Source organism: Sphaeramia orbicularis, chromosome 10 (assembly GCF_902148855.1).
Source record: "Sphaeramia orbicularis chromosome 10, fSphaOr1.1, whole genome shotgun sequence".
NCBI lineage: Eukaryota > Metazoa > Chordata > Actinopteri > Kurtiformes > Apogonidae > Sphaeramia > Sphaeramia orbicularis.
In genome coordinates, this window is record NC_043966.1 from 36,648,657 (window position 1) to 36,668,819 (window position 20,163).

General features: G+C 37.1%; 2 protein-coding genes across 9 annotated transcripts in view; both read left to right on the forward strand.

Moving 5' to 3' along the window:
* Positions 1 to 10,976, forward strand: part of micu3b (mitochondrial calcium uptake family, member 3b) — a 29,701-nt gene extending 18,725 nt beyond the window's left edge. For 3 of the 6 annotated variants that reach the window (XM_030146375.1, XM_030146374.1, XM_030146376.1), the window contains 5 exons: positions 957 to 1,128; positions 4,145 to 4,253; positions 5,271 to 5,428; positions 7,819 to 7,887; positions 9,877 to 10,976. In XM_030146375.1, the coding sequence (XP_030002235.1) occupies positions 957 to 1,128; positions 4,145 to 4,253; positions 5,271 to 5,428; positions 7,819 to 7,887 (508 nt within the window). In that variant the 3' untranslated portion in view covers positions 9,877 to 10,976. The remainder of the gene's footprint in view (positions 1 to 956; positions 1,129 to 4,144; positions 4,254 to 5,270; positions 5,429 to 7,818; positions 7,888 to 9,876) is intronic. The other 3 variants (XR_003936533.1, XM_030146372.1, XM_030146371.1) reach the window with 3 other exon arrangements.
* A 2,313-nt stretch (positions 10,977 to 13,289) lies between these two features.
* zdhhc2 (zDHHC palmitoyltransferase 2) overlaps positions 13,290 to 20,163 on the forward strand; it is a 24,178-nt gene continuing 17,304 nt past the window's right edge. Inside the window, exons 1-2 of one of the 3 annotated variants that reach the window (XM_030146379.1) lie at positions 13,290 to 13,628; positions 18,497 to 18,523. In XM_030146379.1, the coding sequence (XP_030002239.1) occupies positions 13,502 to 13,628; positions 18,497 to 18,523 (154 nt within the window). In that variant the 5' untranslated portion in view covers positions 13,290 to 13,501. The remainder of the gene's footprint in view (positions 13,629 to 18,496; positions 18,524 to 20,163) is intronic. The other 2 variants (XM_030146378.1, XM_030146377.1) reach the window with 2 other exon arrangements.

Consider the following 20,163-nt stretch of genomic DNA (forward strand, 5'->3'; position numbering starts at 1 on the left):
ACAGCTGGATGACCTTCAAACAAACATCATTTTCCAGGTAGATGGTGCACCACCACATTGAGGCATGTTGGTGGGTTCCTAAATCAAACATTTCCAGAATGGTGGATTGGGCGGCCATGGCTCAGGAGGTAGAGGGGTTGTCCAATAACTGGAGGGTTGGCGGTTTGAATTCTGCTCTGTCCTCATCATGTGCTGTTGTGTCCTTTAGCAAGACACTTCACCCTCCTTGCCTCCAGTCCTGCTACTCACACTGGTGTATGAATGTTCGGTGGCGGGTGGAGGGGCCGCAGGTGCGAATTGGCAGCCAAGCTTCCATCAGTCTGCCCCAGGGCAGCTGTGGCTACAGATGTAGTTTACTGCCACCAGAGTGTGAATGTGTGAGTGAATGAATAATGGATCCACTGTACGTATGTTGAGTATTCGTTCATAGAAAAGCACTGTATAAATGTAATCCATTACTATTATTTTCAAAGGGATGGTTCAATTCCCTGGACACCTTGTTCACAAAATATCACTCCCCTGGATTTTTTTCTATGGGGTTATGTTAAAGATGTCGTGTATCGAACAAAGATACAGGACATCAACGACCTGAAGGAAAAGATCACTGAAGCCATTGACACCATTAATTAGTCTATGATACAGCCAGCATGGAAACAAATCCAGTACCGTCTGGATGTGCTTCATATAACTAATGGTGTCCATATAGAGGTGGATTAAATGAGGCAAAAAAAAATTCAATATCTACTTTTCATTTTATAATAATTTCCTTTTAAATTCATCTGCTTTTGTAATAAATTTGTTAAATTGTAAAGAGACTTTATGGACACCTTTCAGATTTAGATCACACGAGCACATGTGCTGTGGTTTTGTTCGCGGCTGTGTTAAGTATTCCTTTGTGTGCAGCTCTCAGTGTTGGTGTTTCCTGTCAGCAGCTGTCGTCTGTCTCACTCCTCCAGGTTCATGGACAACCTGCAGACAGAGGTGCTTGAGATAGAGTTCCTCTCCTACTCCAAAGGCATGCCCACCATCAGTGAGGAAGACTTCGCTCGGATTCTCCTGCGCTACACCAACGTAGACGACGTCAGTGGTTATTTGGAGAACGTACGTCAGAGCATGCCAGATGAAAAGGTACGCTGTGTTTTTTCTTTCTGATTAACTTTGTCTCTGCTTTTATTATCCTCATAGACTATATGTAAACAGTACAACCATAATGTCAACCACTGGTTTCTGAACTGCTTTTGTGAAGGCAGTAGTTTGCAATTTAGTCATCACCATGTTGGTTTTTTGGAGTTGGCAGTGACCAAATTAAGACAAAAGGGGCGGAGCTATTCGAGTGTGAGAAATCAGAGCTGTCTATAAGGGGTAAACAAATTAAATCAAAATGTTTTCCTATTTATGAAGTGATATTTGTGCTTACGTGTATATTATGAAAGGAGGCATTTTATCAAAAACCATGATCTTTTCCTAAACTGAACCAAACTGAAACTCAGGCCTAATCTAAAGGACATGAATGTTTATAACATTACATATTTTTGTGGTCATGCTATTAGTTTGCACTGATATTTTGTACAAAATCCTAACATAATTCACCAACAAACCCAGTGTGCTTTACAAATACCAAATCTACAAATCAATGCATTTGTACTTGTATGAAGGAAATGCTTGTCTTGTATTTCTTTAAATGCACTTCTTACAAAAAAATTTGGCTTTTGGCACAATTGTTGCGGCATACTTGCTCCTAATAATTTGTGAAATTTCTTCCGTATAGGGAAGAGAATATAGGCAGGAAAAATATAGAGAATATAGGGAATTTCTTCCCAAGGGAAGTTTTCAAAACCATGGTATATCCCTGAGTTTCAGTTTCAGTAAAATGATTAACTGTTCCTTAAATCATTCAACTGTACTTTTCTTCAGCATCAATCTCACTTCCTCCCTTTTTTTTCACAGACATTTCTTTCTTTTTTTTTTTTTTTACAGAAGTTGTTTTTTCTGTTTTCTATATACAGTATACTATAATCTAGCCCCTTTTCTGCCACTATGTTTGTACATCTTAATTTGTCATGTGATCAACATGTCAAAGCAATCGAGCAGATTTTATCATTAAAAACTACACCTGCTCAGGTAATGTTTGGTATAAGTTGCCCATTTATCAGTGTAATTAAGATATTTAATATAGAGTGTTGCACTAGCCTGTGGGTTTGTAGCTTTAATGGAATTAGCATAGGTCACTAGCCTAGTGAGTTTATTTCAGTCTGTTTATAGTGATACTTCAGCATCTGTCCACTGTAAAGTGTTCAGGTTCGATCTGCATTCACTCGCAGAGTTTGTGTAAAATGTCGTTTTGCTGCTGAAAAAATAATGATGAATAATTCCAATATGTCCAGAGAGAATCTGATTCACCCAAATGATTTAGAGTTAGTGTGAAAATATTTTTGATTCATGATGAAACAATGGAGGGACAATATAATAATAATAATAATAATAATAATAATAATAATAATAATAATAATAATAATAATTGGTGTAAAATACACTTTGTCGTCTTTCATGGTCATCAGATATGACCCATTTGGATGTTCAGAGGCTCTATAGTTACTGTGGAAACACCGTCATCTTCTACAACATTGATTCACCAGTAAAACCAGTGGAGTTTGATCAATGACAGTGGATGGAGATACTTGGTTTATGTTCAGTTAATGATAGATTTTGCTGAAAAAGTCAGCTTTTTTCATTTTTTTTCAGTTTCTGATATGATAACAGTTTAATTTGCTCTGAGGTTTTTTGGAACATCTACATGATCAGTGAACTAAATGTAGGAAAATACATGATTTTTACTGAGAAAAAAAAAAAAGAGGATAACATTATAATAAATGGTGATAAATCACTCAAGGAAGGATAAACATAGAGAAAAATGCACTTGGAAACTGCCACAAAAGTTGCACTGGGTCTTTATGGGTTAATCTACATATTGTCAATGTTGTAATGATGTTGGTCCGAAATGACAAGGGCGGCAAAAGCCATCACACACAGCCTCAGCCTCCAGAAACAAGAAGAAAATGTATATTTTGGTTGTAACTTACATATATTCAAGTAAGGAAATTGTAAGTCAGCTTGTGGATCATGATTACGTCTAAAACATCATCATTTGATCTTGATGCACCAGTTCTAGTTCTAAGTATCTCAAAATAATGAAATCACATCCAAAAATCTTGATTTACTTAATTTGCTATTTTCAGGCTTTAAGTCATTTTTTGAGACACTGTCATTATGTTTGTTTGTTACTTTTTTTTTTCACTACAGTGCTGTTAATGTGGTTTCACATGCCCATAGTTGTATTGTATGTGCTTTTGTTGCATGTGTATGTTACAGTTTCCTGTCCTCTCTTACTGTGTCTGTGTGAATTAGCTGTTGAGTGAAGCATCCTCATTTGAGCTTTAATTTGTTTTTCTCCTTGGCACGCTGACCCGCATAAAAAGGCGGCGGCAGCTCCTCAGCAGCCTCGAGTAGCCTGTTGCAAGATCTCCATTGATAATCAAGTGGGTCTCATCATTAGGCTAAGAGATATTTTATGGCCCTCTCCTTGTTAAAACAGCAAAGCGTCACAGATTAGTCATTACTCCATTTGTTAGGCTGTGTGTGTTTGCCTGTTTGGTGGGGCCTCTGGCGAGAGAAGGAGCTAGTAGCCGCGGGATGGTTGAGTGGAGATCAATAGGCTCAGTGTTTGAGTCATCAGCCAAGCCTGAGATGTTTGGGGATTCATCACTTTTGTTTTTGTTTATTCAAGTATCAGGTTAATCTGCCTTAGAAAAGTCTGCAAACGGCCTGACCTCTTCCCAAAAGCTACAATCCTCCCCCCGCTGCTGACAGCTCAGCGTGTCCATACTGCACAGGGAAAATCCAGCAATGTGTACTTAGTGTGTTTGGGTGTGTTATCTACCTGATGGCTTCAAGGTCCCACACACACTCAAGGATTCCCCTCAGGATGAAAGGAAGCAGATTATGTATTGTGTGAATTGTAGGACTAGCTGTTGCTGGAGTGTTGACATATGTGACTTATAATATTTCATGTGAACTTTTATAAAGTAAATAAAAGTTGTTGTTTTTTGTTTTTATTGTTTTTGTTTTTGTTTTTTGTTTTTTACAGGGAATCACCTTTGAGGAGTTTAGGTCCTTTTTCCAGTTCCTAAACAACCTGGAGGATTTTACCATCGCCATGCAAATGTACAACTTTGCCAACCGCTCCGTTGGTCAAGGTAAAGCTGTACGGCTGAGTTTCATTTTTTAAATAAGAAATAAACTATTTGATATTTCCTTGTGTGTCTGAGGGCAGTCCATTGAAAAAATGTGAAAAAAATGAAAAAAAAAAAAAAAAGATTTTCTTACTAAGATGTTTTTACTTGCATTTTACATTACATTACATTCAATCCTAACCCTGAAAATTTTATTAAAAATTTGAAATATTGCAAGAAAATTTTTATACTTTGGAGCGGTGGAGAAATTAGCGTATTGATAAAATAAAAAAATTAAACAATTTAGCAAATAATGATGTGCTGGCACTCTTTTCTGTGATTATTTAATACATTTCTTGTTCCATTCTGTCTGTAATAAAGTTTAGTTTGTCCAGCCTGTAAACAGCAGGTGTTGTGCATGTATTTCTGTTTAACAGTACATGAGTCCATGACTTGACTTGAGGTCAGTATTTAGCAAACTGTGCAGATACAGTGAATATTCAATATATGAGTTGCTCCATGTATAAAATACAATTTTTAAAGAAATATAAGGATGAGGAACAGCAGTTTAACCCAGGATGGTAATGTCAGTGTTTGAAGAAGGAAGTACAGCTGTATTGTTTTGTTTTGTGCTGTCTACTCCATTTCAGACATAAAGCATTGTTGAGGAGTCACAATCAGGTTGTTGTACATGGTTGTTGTAATGAGGTTGTGTTGTTTTTTGTTTTTGGTTGGCTTATTGCCTTCGATACTCTACAATGTTTTGTTTAAATTTGTAGTTTTTCAACACCTTTCGTTCACTTTTGTATTTTGTCCCTACTTGTGTTGGAAATAAAGTTCAGCTTAATCATAATCATAATCATGTGACACAATATTAGTTGCAAATAAAGAAAAAATAAAAAAGTATATGCTAGTTGTCGACTTCTGTTGTTCTGTTGTTTGACATCTTCTATTCAGTGTGACGGTAGACCCATCAGTAACACAGATTATATCCATCTGAGCTGTTTGTGTTCACTCTCACCTGTTTCTCTTCCCTCTCAGAGGAGTTTTCCCGTGCAGTCTACGTGGCGACGGGCATCACGCTGACCCGCCACTTGGTCAACACTGTCTTCAAAATCTTCGATGAGGATCATGATGATAAACTCAGCCACAAGGAGTTCATTGGCGTCATGAAGGAGAGGCTGCACCGTGGTGATGGGGTGAGACGGCCTCGGCCAATTAGACAACATCCATCTCTATCATCTACATCTATATCTATATTTAAATCTATCTCTATCATCTATATCTATATCTATACTTAAATCTATCTCTATCATCTATATCTATACCTACATCTATGTATATCATCTCCATCTATATTTAAATCTATCTCTATATTTATATCTATATCTACATCTACATTTGCATCTATCTCTATCATCTACATCTATATCTATATTTAAATCTATCTCTATCATCTATATCTATATCTACATCTATGTCTATCATCTCTATCTACATTTACAATTATCTCTATCATCTACATCTATATCTATACCTACATCTATGCATATCATCTACATCTATATTTAAATCTGTCTACTGTATATTTATATCTAAATCTACATTTACATCTATCTCTATAATCTACATCTATATCTATATTTAAATATATCTCTATCATCTATATCTATGTCTATCATCTATATCTATATTTACAACTATCTCTATCATCTACATCTATATTTAAATCTATCTCTATCATCTATATCTATACCTACATCTATGTCTATCATTTACATCTATATTTAAATCTATCTCTATATTTATATCTATATTTACATCTACATTTACATGTATCTCTATCATCTACATCTATATTTAAATCTATCTCTATCATCTATATCTACATCTATGTCTATCATCTATATCTACATTTACAACTATCTCTATCACCCACATCTATATCTACTGCATATTTATAGCTATATCTACATCTACATTTACATCTATCTATCTCTGTCATCTACAACTATATCTATATTTAAATCTATCTCTATCATCTATATCTACTTCTACATCTATGTCTATCATCTATATCTATATCTACATTTACAACTACCTCTATCATCTACATCTATATTTACAACTACTTCTATCATCTACATCCATATCTATTTTTAAATCTATCTCTATATCTATATCTACATCTATGTCTATCATCTATATCTACATTAACAACTACCTCTATCGTCTACATCTATATCTATATTTATATCTACATCTATGTCTACCTCTATCTTTATCACCTACATCTATATCTACATTTACAACTATCTCTATCATCTACATCTATATCTATATTTATATCTACATCTACATTTACATTTATCTGTATCATCTACATCTATATCTACATCTGTATCTATGTCTACATCTATCTCTATCATATAAAAGTAGATTTTTTTAATAAGTTGAACATTAGTGAAACTTCAAATAAAATATAAAAAAAATGAACATTAACTTCACTTCAATATGCAAATCGCATTCAGTGTCAACAACAGTGTTCCGGTTCCCTCATGTCTGTCTCATCTTGTTACATATTTGTATTTTTTGTGTTGAGTAAGATTTCCATATGACCTCAGAAAAAAACAACATGGACAAAAAAAGAAACAGCAGGTGTGTTTTTGTGTTACATCTTGCATCTTCAACATAATTTTCTACTTTGTCATCTTTAATAGCCATTTTGTCTAATTTTAGGTTTCACGTCATTTTCATTTTGTCTTGTTCTTTCCCTCTCATTACATTTTTTTTTTTTACATAATTTTGATCTTATTATTTCAGTTTAGGTCATTTTTGTCATTTTCTAATTGCAGTGACGGATTCGCAAAAGGACCCTCTTTTCTTTGTGTTATTTTTTCTCCATCCATTTAGGGTGAAATTACTCTTAAGAATATATGATAATTCCTCTGAAATACATTAATACTGAAGTAATGAATCTGTTTTGAAAATGTAAGGAGTGAACAGTACAGATATTACTGTCAAAATATATGAAAGAAAAGTAAAAAGTCAAAAGAAAAATTAATACTTGTGTAAAGTACAGATATCTGAAAACTCTCCTTAAGTGATGACGGCATGAACAAAATCTACACTGAGATGCTGGTGTCAGTTTATGAAGACACCTGGTTAAAAGTTCATCTGTCAGGGCTTGAAGACCTCACACCACATTTTAAAGAAACAAACCAATGTGGGGAGACGCTGAGCTCTGTAATACAGTGTTATTCACCAGACACAATTAAACCGACTTAAGCAGCTATTACCCTCTAACACAAATAACCCTCTCAGTTTCTGCAAAATTAAGACTCTAAAAAAGGCCTCAATCATGGCTCTTTTTTTCTTATCGTAGTTTATTTAAATACTTCCAAACCAACATGTCTAAATTACTCTCCTGCCACTTCTCATTACACAAACAGGTCTCACCTCTCAGTAGGTCATGAGTGATTTCTGTGAAAGTACACTGCCATCTAGAGGCACATGTTGAAACTGGACTTCATATACAATTTTGACAGGTCTGTGTTTTTCTGTTTCATGCACATGTTCACATTTCCAGGGCATGAGAGCAGAGGAGAAGTTCACCTCTTTCAAGTCCTGCATGAAGAAGGAGCTTTCTGGCAAATAGGTAAAACCATTAGTCACATACGATGGAAAAAGCATTTTATTAAAGACAGTACATTTGAAAAACATAACAATATTTAAGCAGCTGCCTCACAGACCGTTCAGAGCACACAGTCAGTCTTTTCAGATGTGTTTGAGGCCCACGCTCTCCTTGACCGAAGCATTAGGTTACACTGTAATATTAACGCCTGATCAACTGCCACCAGACACCAGCTTAAGTCTGCATCCATGAGCAGCGAGCAGCGCGGCCTCGAAGCGTATAAATGTTTCAAAGGAAGTACTCCTCTGAGGGCAGGCCTTCATAATCAGTGTCTGTACACACTATAGTGCAGAGAGCTGCTGCTATTGGGTGCTGCCTACTTCAAACTCAGATGAGGATTTTGTTTGCTCAAACTCAAACACTGCAGAGGACCCAGATTTTATATCTGCATGCTTGCAGATCCACTGCTGCACTCGTGCGTCAAGACGTTTGATGTAAGAGCAAGTTTTTGGACTCACTGATCTAATGTGAACTACTTTTTCAGTGTCTAATAGGACTCTTTATACGGCTCAGCACAGGTCAAAGTGATTTACAGATGACTAATAAGACAGAGAAACCAAAAAAAACCTGTACTGAGTGAAATGAAATACAGTAAAATTACAAATACGGAGAAAAATACAGTAAAACACAAAATAAGAAAACACAATAATATAGGAAATAAAAGACAGTAAAATGGAAAAAAAACCTAATATAACAGTTTAACAGTGAAATACAAAACACAAAAGTAAAGCTTAAAGGTTCAATGTGTAAGATTTAAGAGGATGTAATTTTGGAAATGGAATATACTATTAGTGTATATTTACAGGAAAATAAGAGCTGTCATATACAGTAGAACATTCCAGTAACCTTAATTCGTTTCATGACTTAGCTTGTTTGTCATTTACTCATTTTACAAATCAATTTTTCCTATTGAAATTAATTGAAATAATTAATCCCTTCCAGCCTTCCAAAATCCTTTTTTAAGGGTTTTTAAAAAAGAAAAAGTTACACAGAAAATGACAATTATAAAAACATAATAAAAGAGAATGCAAAGAAAGGAATGATCTTCAATGAGATGAACTCATGAACTGAGTGAGCGGAAGCTGCTCCTGTCAGGAACATGTGGGAGCTCAGTACTAGTATGAAGCTCACTCGTACTGTGGATTTTCACTCAATTTCAAGAAAAAAACTTGTAAAGGAAGTAGCTCGTAAAATGGTGCACTCCTACTGCGAGGTTCTACTGTATTTGTTCATTTATTGTTTGTACAGTGGTTCAGAAAAGACTACTTCCACTTCACTTGCACTTGTTTTTTCCATTTTATAGTAGGAGCCAACCAGTGTTAAGGTGCATCACTGTCATCTGTGTTTAGATGTGGGTTAATATCCTCTAAACTAAAAAGCACATTTAATCAAACACTTCTTATATTGAATAACTTCTGTGATTTTTTTGTGGCCACCATCAGTGAGGAGGGGAGGGTGTTCACTTGACTGCATTCTGTAACTTCACCACTAGATGTCATTGTGTATCCCACAATAAGCTAAAACCTGCCAAGATATTAGTCCTGCACTTTGGAATAAATAACAGATGATACAAGGAGTTGTACTGGTTCATACAGTGTGAGACATGTATGCAGACGCAAGAACAAGAAATACTTTGAAAATCCATTTGTAATCTGACAGAAGCCATTGTTACGTTTTAAAAACAGATGTAATGCATGTCCTCTGGTCTTCATAAACACTCCAGCTGCACAGCTCTGAATCAGATGTGTGGTCTGTGGTCTGGATTTTTCATAGACCAGACCTCACAGTAGTCAAACCTGCTTGAAATAAGTGTGTGTCTGTTTCTTACATAGAGGAGTGATCTCACTATAGAAATATTACCGTGATAATGCAGCTAATTTATTGTGGCTTGAATTCATAACCATGTGTCAGACTGGACTTGAATTTATCATTTTCTTTCTGTTTTGCCTCTAGGTGAAAATGCCAGTCATCAGTGCATGCCTTACAAACTGGACTCCTCCTCCTCCTCCTCCTCCTCCTCCTCCTCCTCCTCCTCGTCCTCCTCCTCCTCCTCCTCCTCCTCCTCCTGCCTCTGACCTCGGACAGATGGGTTAATGCATGCTGCAGCGTCTTATTGCACTGTTAGAAGTTTCCAAACCAACAGGATGTGGTCAGCCTAATGGGAAGATGATGAGTCAAAGGAACAAAAATGATCCAAGTTGAACCGAAGAACGTTAACTTATCACATTGTTACCAGACTCTAAAAAGATGTTACTGCAAACAATTTATTATTTATTATTCTACATGTAAATACATTTATCAGTTTTAAATATTAACTATTTATTTATCTGCTGTTATGTTCAGTGTAATGATCCCTCTGTCTTGAGCTTGAATCCCTGTGGAAGTATTACTGCTTTAATACTTTGTCCCCTCCTCCCCCGACATAGATAAGCTTAGGACAGCATCTCTGCTTCCTCCTCCTCCTCCTCTTGCAGCTAAAATCTTCCAGGATCCACCGAAGCCAGCTGACCAGAACACATTGAGTCTGTGGCTTTTTTTCAATGTTTAACTACAAGGCAGCTAACGGCGTTAATCATTTTCTCACAACAAATCGGATCGAAACAAAAAGTGCTATTTTCATGCCAGTGGCAGGGATAACCTCTTTACAAATATGCAAAATGAACTGAATGAACTCAAGCCATATGTTTGTGCCACTCTGGGGACTCTTAACTGGAATTAGTGTTAGTTTTAAAGGAGTATTATATTAAAACGACTCCCCCTTTAAGCTTTCTAAGACTAGTTTACACTTAATTGAAGTAGTTGTAGGATGTTTTACTTGTGTGACGTTTGCTCTGGGAGGAGTTACATCTTGAAAAAACACTGAAAGAGGATGTGAATGAAGCTGTAATATTAACCAGACTCATGTGCATCCAGAGTGAATGTTTAGTGTGGATTAGTTAGTCTACCTCTTCAAGACTTTAAACATTAGGCCTCGACTGTTACGCTTATATTAGAGAGCAGATGTTTGAGCATTTTTAACGCTGCAGTGCAATAAATCTAAAATGAAACCAGGATTTCTGGGTCATCTCTGCTTCTTATCATCTTCAGTCCTACACATGTCCATGTTCAAAACTGCTGCCTCCATTGCAGTTACGGTCTCACCGCAAAACCCACCATTACCCTCGTCTGCAGTGGACCAGTGCAGGAGGAAGAAATGAGCTGCTTCAACCCCAAGGCAAATCATTAACAACGTTAATTATCAGAAACCTGGAGCGATGTGAGACTCTAATCACAGACATATTTAAATGGTTAATTCATCAGAGGCTTCCTGCTCTAATCTGATGATGGAAGATCAAGGGTTCGTCTGGTTTCTGTAACAGATCCATAAAATACAGCAAATATTTCAGTAACACTGTTGCTACTCAATCATTTAGTCATTATTTATCATGTTGGGGTATTGCACTTGAAGTATCAGTTTATATTTTCATGCTATGATCTCATTTAATAACCTATATATAACAGGTCGGTATGTTCTAGTGGCTTTTTTTATTAGTTATTGATAAACTACTAAAGCTGTGAGCTTATATCATTATTCTCAAGACAAAATTATGGTTTTACACAAACATTTTTACACAACTGCTGAACTTTCTAATGCATACATGTTCAAATCAGGCCTGTAACTATAGTTTAAGTGCATATAATTGAATTAATGTATGTCTTCATAGCATCAAGACTGATTTCCCTCTAAATGCAGTCACAATAACACATAAAAAACTACATCCCTTCATGAAAATTACAGGATAAAAACAACACATACACAAAAATAAAAATAGAAACAAGACAAAAAGTATGTGAAAAACAAGAGGAATTTTTGTTAAAAAAAAAAAAAAAAAATTCTGAAGATGTATTAAAACACACATCTGTAGTCTAGTGAAAATTACACAAAAACCCATAAGGTGAAAATGGCTAAATAAAACGGTAGAGGGATACTTTATTTATTTTGACTACCTTTTTCTCTGTTTTTTTTTTTTTTTTTTTTTAAACACAAGTAGAGATACTTGTATTTGAGTAAAAAGACGATACTAAGAGAATGGTTTAAATACCACAACCTGCTAACCACCATGTCCACAGTACCAGTGACATTTACACAGACAGTAGGCTACATCACTGCAGCATTTTTATGCGCATTTAACTCAACAATATAAAGCTTCTGCAGTGGGGGTTAAAGCTGTCTCAGTTTGTCTCCAGGATTGGGTAAAAACTACTGGACTGATCTTTTTAACAAGAAAATCAGTCAATTCAATGTAATTCAGTTCAATTCTATTCAATTTATATGGCGCCCAACCACAGTATTTCAAAGCACTTAACATAGTAAGGTCAAGACCTCATAATATAATACTGGGATAAACCCCATAAATCCCCTCAGAGCTAGCACTTGGTTAGTGTGAAGTCAAAACTCCCTTTAATGGAAGAAACCTCTTACAGTCACATGAACAGGTTGGGCCTCTACTAGTGAACAAAAAGGGTAGAGAAAAAGCAAAAGCATGACTATGTGACACTATATGGTGTTGCTCAGTAACAGATGAATCCTCACTAACTAGGACACATAAGCAGGAGTCATTTATCTGACATGTTGGTGCGTACTGTTACTTGGCTGCAGCCTTTGGCATTCACACATAAAATATGCAACAGGTGGTAAGACATTGCATATGTGTTTATCACATTTACACAACATTTATGAAACAAAATGAGAATTAGTGTGAAAATGAGACATTACGGAGTGGAATATGAACACAGCGCAGATTTTGTAGTGCATCAGTGTGACCAAAATACAGGTGCAAAGACGACAACTTGTGCTGAATCACTGACTGAAGAGATCAGAGTTATTTTTTGGGCTTCAACAAAGATGAAAACCTTTAAACTTTCTTAAAATCTAACTCCTTTGGATGAATACAGTGTGTCATGTGCAAACTTCAGTGATAAATGACTGACCTTTGGTACCGTTGACCCCTGTCTCCCCTATCACTGAGGCGGGTGCAGTAAATTTGTGGCATGTGTAGGTGTGCGTGGGTGTGGGAGGGGCAGTGCTGTTTAGGTTGGTTGGCTGGTTGGTTGGAGGGGGCGGGCAGACCCCTGTTTGAACACTCGCGAGCTTGAACTCATTGCACCCGATGTAAAAAATGTGCCAGGCTTGCAGCATCCCGCGGACGTCATGGCAACCTGTGGGGAGGCAGCGGCAGGGGCGGCGTTGACTGCGCGTGCGTGCGTGCGTACACGTGTGCGTGTGATCCCGTCTGATATTTTGGTGTGTGTAGCAGTCCTGTAGTGGCTTGAACAGGACGACCGGAGCAGAGGAGCGGCTGCAGCATCAGAGGCGGGAGGGGAGGCTGGAGGTGGGATGATGCGTCTTAAGCTGCCGATTAGGATGATCAGAGCCGGAGCAGGGATGCACTGACAGTCCACACAGGAAGGCAGAGACACGCACACTTCCACAGAGAGACACAGAGAGGAGGATAGGAAGGAAGGAAAGGAGGGAGGAAAGAAGGAGGGAGGGAGAGAAACACACGAATGCGCACGGGAAATGATCCGCTCCTAGACTATGGCACCGTCGGGCTCGCGTAGTATCAAGCGGGGCTGTCAGAGAGTTTTGTACTGGATCCCAGTCCTCTTCATCGCCCTCATAGTGGCGTGGTCATACTACGCCTATGTTTTGCAGCTTTGCATAGGTAAGAAATCAGCAGTCTGGATACTACGAGGAGGAGGAGGTGTGTGCATGTCTGTGTCTGACTGACTGACTGACTTGTGTGTGTGTGTGTGTTTTTATTCTTCTTTTTTTGTGGTGATGGAGTGTGTGTGTGTGTGTGTGGGGGGGTGACATTTCTGTTTCAGCAGTTTTGTGGTCCAGCCTGGTGTTTTTTGAGATGCAGAGGGGAGGCTGGCTTGTTGTTTACGCAGTGTGTTAACAGTCTCACTCACATCACACAAACAGAAATTGTGAAGGGAAGTGGCATTGTAGTGTTTTTGTTTTTTTTTTTTCTGTTGTTAATACTGCATGTTCCTCTCTTGAATGAGCTTTTATTACATTTGTATGATCCTCACAATGGACCCACGGCATGCTGCTCACTCATTGCCATGGTGGGATTCATGACTCCACCACTATCAACACTATCTTAAAGTAATAGCTCCAGGCTTGTAGTCACTGAGCTTCATTATGTGGATTGGTATTCTCCTCCACAGCAGTACCGGCATTATGTTTTGGTGAGATTACTGACAGCAGTGGCTTTGACTCAGGCCCACGTTCAGACACAGAGACTCCTCGCTGAATGGTGAACACTAGAGTTGACCTGGATAGTGAGTAATGGTTTCTAGGATGTCTCAGAGGAGTCTACTCTGTGCTCCATTTGGCAGCTTGTCAGACCACTCGGAAGGAAAATCTCAGTCAAAAAACAAAAAAAAAAGTGGAATGAAATGGACACTGTTTAATGAGACCAAACAGGTAAACATGCCTTCTTCAAATGTACCCACACTCCAGTAGAAAAAACCTCATGTTGATGTGTTTTGACTTCATCATTAATAGTCCAGTGGGCTCCAGGAGTCATTGTGCCGTGTCACTGCGTTGACCAGAGAGGCTTGTCCCCAGATGACCCCTCGGATAGAGTTACAGCACAGCATGTGTTCGGGGCCATTTATGCAATATGAGCCGTCCTTCATCTCTGCAGAGTGACAGAAATGCAAAATCACTGTTTGATCCAGGCATGGTACAAGGACTGCACAATTTGGGATCAAAGTAAAGTGCAATTATAGTGCATGAGACTTGCACTTTGAGTCTGTTTGATTGGTTATTGAGGAAAATCAGGCTACTTACCATTCCAACAAGTATTTTTGCTTTTTTTTTTTAACAACTCAATATTATTTGCACAAACTTAAAATAGTAAAAAAAATGCAACAACTTAAATGCACACTGAACCTTTAACCTTTTGACATGTGCTCATGTTAAAACTCATGCATGGATGTAGGATTAGAGTTAGGTTTATAACACATTAAGTTCAAGGTTGATATGCATATTTCAGACTTAATTTGAAAGGGAACATGTGACTAAAACACAACCTAACATATAAACACAACTATTAAAACATGACCCATACTTAACCTTAACCCTAAAATGGATTGCTGCCGCCTTAATAAATGTTAAGAGGCGAAACTACTTCTTTTTTTTCTCCATTATTTGTGTAGATCTGTTTGGCCTGTTTCATTTTTATGTGGTTGCGTCTGTGGGAACAAGAGCAAAACTGTGATGTGTTGGAGTCACACGGGACGGGCATATGAAAACAACAACAGCAGGGCAGGACAGTGGTCGCTCAGGGCCAGCATGCGCTCCTGCAGACAGACACAGGACCAGTTGTGTTAAAGTATCATCAGCTGATACCTCTCGCTCAGCAAGCTCAGATAATCCCATTGTCTGGCTTACATAATTCACCCTAAGCAATCTGCGGTTGACCCACTTTCTTTTAAACCCCCTGAACATCAGCCTTTGAACAATTGTTCCTCTTTTCAAGACGGTCAAATATAGAATCGGTTGGCCTTCCTGAAGTCAATGTGGCCTTGGAAATTTACCAACAAAATAAGGGGGAATGCTGATGCACGTCAGGGACCATAAAAAGTTTAATAAACATTCATGCATATGCCCTTAATCACACACACACACACACACACACTCCTTCATACACTCATGCTTCACTGTCAGACTCTGGGGCTTTTATGCTGGCGAGGCGGCGTGCACACAATTTTTGGCTGCATGCCTCGATTCAGCTCCTTGGCTCACCTTTCCTCAGATCTTGCTGTGTGCATATGTGTGTGTGTGTGTGGTGTGTGTGTTGAGGCTACTTTGCTGGAGATGGATGATTCTGTGCTGTACGCTCAGCTAATCATTGCTTAAATATTGGGACGAATATAAACTGTGTCAACTAATCTTGCAACAGGTTTCCACCGGTCGAGTCTGAGTCGACATCTTCAGGTGTTTGCATGGTTTGTTTTGCTTTTTTGGGGGCTTGAGTATGTGTTGATGTTCATATCAGACTGTGATCAGCAGCTTCTCTCCTCTTTGTGTGCAGCTTCAGCTCCAGTGCCTTTTGTCAATGCATAGTAACCCTTATATGAGCAGAACAGTGAGTGGAGATAACTAATGACTTTGACCAACACAGAGCTGAAGTCCTACCCTTTTAATATGAGTGGCAGTCAATGGAGAGAGATAATGATTTTTGGATGGTCTTTGAATTGTGCCACTATTTACAAATGTGATTTTTGCCAGTTTACAAGTGGGTGCTTCTGTGAAACTGGTCCCTAAAAACAGGACACGGGGGCTAAAAATTCATACAAGATGTAGACTAATGTTATGAAGCAAGTTTGGAAGCACTTTGGGTCTATTTAAAAAATAAATACATACTGAGATAAAAGAGAAACGATTTTTCAGATAAAACACATTTTTATTTTATTTTACATTATATTTAATACAAAAATCTATATGTAATGTGTAAAAGGACACAAATATTACACGCTACAATTTTTTTTAGTATCTTTTTATTCTCTCGTAGGTACATTTTGGGAATTGAGCTAATTATGCAAGGTGGAGTGTTTCACAAAAATGACCGCTGTCGCAAAATCATTTGCAATTTATATGCGTTTAACTGGGCCGGTTCTGCATGTAACGCAAATGGACACAATGGGTTACATACAAAACCTGGAATGAGACTGATATTCATGAAAAACCTGCATGTTTGGATTAGAAAATCACTAGGGTCATCCGATTTAACACAGTGTCTTTATTTATAGTGATATATGAGACTATTTCAAGCGATGTTTTCAAAATAAAACGACACCTAGGCAGCTTTTCATGTCCTAATTTTAGTCATATTTTTGGCCCCAATAATTTATTAAAAATTCATTAATTTTGGGACGTCTCAGAACAACAGTATCATTTTTTTTGCATTTATCTGAGGTCATCATTAGATCAATCCTGGGGAAATATGTCTAAATTTCTCTTTTATTATTGGGTGTAAAAAGCTGGCAAAGTACCCAGGATCATAGAAGCACCCAGGTCAAAAAAGTCACAGTTATGTTAAACGGTTCAGTGGACCAAATCTCTTGTCACATGTGATACACATCACCAACATCAGAATGGCTGTTGCGTTGGTAGCAGTGTTTGTACAGGTGCTTGAAATCCATGAAATTGCTTGAATTTCAGTGTTGTGTTTTCAGGGTCTGAAAAGCGCTTGAATTTTAGTTGAAGTGCTTGAAAGTGCTTGCAATTATTACTCTGTGATGTGATTTATTTATTTGTTTATTTTTAATATTAGCTCTGCCAGGTTAGATGACAAGCGAAAGCTACTTACAGAGAGGTGATACATTTAGAAAAATAACATTTTTTGTCAAAAAAGAAAATTAGCAGGTGCTCCAGGTACATTTTTTTTAATCTTTGTCTGAAGAACGCCAAGTGGATTTGCTTTTGTTTGGATACAACTTTGTGTTCTCCTTTAATTTCTAAACAGTTTGCTATTATGAAACATAATTTTAGGTGTTTATAGCATAATACAATGTACATTATTGTGATAAAAAGTGAAAAAAAAAAATCATGAATATGTGTTCTTGTAGGTATGTATTTTACCCCAGCGAGGTGCTGAGCTGGAAAAATGTGAAAATTACCCTTAAAAGAATGAATGAATGAATTTGACCTTGAAAAATGTGTACAAACCCTGTGGTAGGTTTTGTTTTACCTCAAAAATATTGAGAGCGAGGTGAAAGAGTTGCAGAGACATCTTCACTGACTCTAAAGACTGTAGAGAGAGACAGTTACGATGACTTTGCCGCTACGACTTTCTGCTGCGTAATCAGACAATGTTATTCATCGTTGATAGTTAAAGTGTAACTGGGACTCTGCATATTCTATACTATGAATAACAAATAACTGTCTTCAACTTTCACTCAGGATGAAAAATCTGCCCTTAAAGTTTGCATGGGACTCAGTATGTTTGTTTGTTGGTTTATTTATTTTAGATATAACTTTAAAACCAAACAACAAAAAGATTTATGTAAAAAGATAGAAAAACATTTGAAAAGGAAATCAATATGTAATCACTGTACCTGGTCAAAGGTGATTAATGATGTGTATTAAAGAGGAACGTATCTGAAAACTAAATTATTCATTATGGACAACAGTGTGTTCATGTATGTGTACTTCCAACAGTTTTACTACAAACTGTTACTTTATTCACCTGTAAAATTATCCTTTAAACAGACAAACATAGTATGTGTAAATCATACATATTTCAAATGGAATCAAAAACATTGTCTGGTGTCATTGACTATAATACAAACCTTCATAAATAAGGTTTATGTAAGGTCTTCTTTATTGATCAGTGACAGACGTATTACTTTTATATCTGGACACTTATTGAGTTGTCAGCATTTCAAAACTATTAAAAAAAAAAAATCACCCTGAGATAAAGTCATTTTCCCCAAACTGGTCAACAAATTAAAAAAATGTGAGCACCATTCCTCCACAGACCTGATTGTGTCACTTTTACTTTTCATTTTTCAGAGTCCATCGATGACACTGGAGAAAAGGGTGAGTGTTTTATGAAGCAGTCGAACATCAAGAAGAATCATTCAGACCGTAAGCGCCTCTGATGGTTTCTATGTGGCAGATGTTGAGCAGATTTGAGGACAGAGGAGGTTCAGTGGGATTCCCCTGCCATCAGTGTGCACAGAGGCAGCTCACATCAAAACACTATAATTAGCATGCATCAACTGGGAGTGGGTCATGTGACTTTATAAGTCAACTCAGTTAAATGCTTAAAAAGGAATATTTATACCCGTTGTGTGTGTTTCATCTCCACACGCTACTTCTTTTGTATCTTTTTTCTGTTTGCCATTGTATTTCTTGACAAAATTTATTTGGTAAATGATACAGTATATTTCCTATTTTTATGTAAAAGAATAAATCTGACACTAAACCATGAGTAATATTGAGTGAGCGCTGATTTAAAGGTGCAGTATGTGACATGACAAACTTGTGTACTTATGTACATTTAGTATTAGAGTCTGTGTTTGGAACCAGTAGTTTGTTGATGTTAGCAGACATTTCTAAGCTAGTTTTAGAAACTATTAATGCTGTGGAGAATTTAGGGCAAAAATAGCAACAAATGTATTTTACCAGGTCCTCTAAAATTAAACCAGTCTACAGGTTGTATCAAGGCCTGTGGTTCCATTCCAATCTTAAAGGGGTCACATATGGCTAAACCCACTTGTTACTCCCTCAGAGTTAATCAAGGCTCAACATAGTCCTTGGGTTTAAACAGCCATTTATTTGGATGATCAAATCTTGCGCTTGCCCAATAGTGATGCCCAAACAATGCCATCAGAACTAAAGAAAATAAAATATTAAAACTTAGATTAACTTACAAAAATATACAGATTTGACACAAAATGACGAAATGAATACCCATTAAACGAAATAAAGCACACATATAAAATAACAGGCTTAACTGGCTTCACTTACAATTCACGACTTATTAACAAAGAAAACTAACTTTACCTCATTGGCCACATAAACTCCAAAGGAATAAAAACGGAAGGTTTCACCGCGTCTTCTTAAAAGATGTTTTAAATTTCTTTGTTCAGCTCCTTTGAACTGTCCTTTTGCAGATCTTACAGCAGAACATGTTGTGCATGATAGTCTCATGTGGCTCATGGAGTGCACGACCAATCTTATCCCCTCCGCAACATGAACATGCGGAACAAACATTTTGGTTCCCCTCTTACCTCTGTTTTAAATCAAACAAATAAAATGTATTTTGTATGAATTATTTATTTATTGACTATTTAAATTAATTATTACTGCGAATATGTTGTGATTTTTAAATACTCTTGAAGATTACGAACTGAATATATGAATGATGCCTTGGACGGCAGCTACACCACTTTTATTAGTCTTTGGTACGTTTACTTGTGTATTTGGACCCTAATAGTTCCAAAAGTTTGAATTTGAACCCTCCAGGTGCTGCAAAGCTATCTTTAAATTCATTCTGGCAAAAATGGAATGGATCTCTACAACCTGTTTCAATTCCTTCTTAATTTGTTGCGTTTTATAGCTAGTTACATCACAACATTTACACGTATAAGGTCAAGATTTCCGACGAACATTTCTCCGTGTACGCCATAATTGTTCGTCAGCAGCAGCAGTTGCAGTCCATACTGAAAATATGT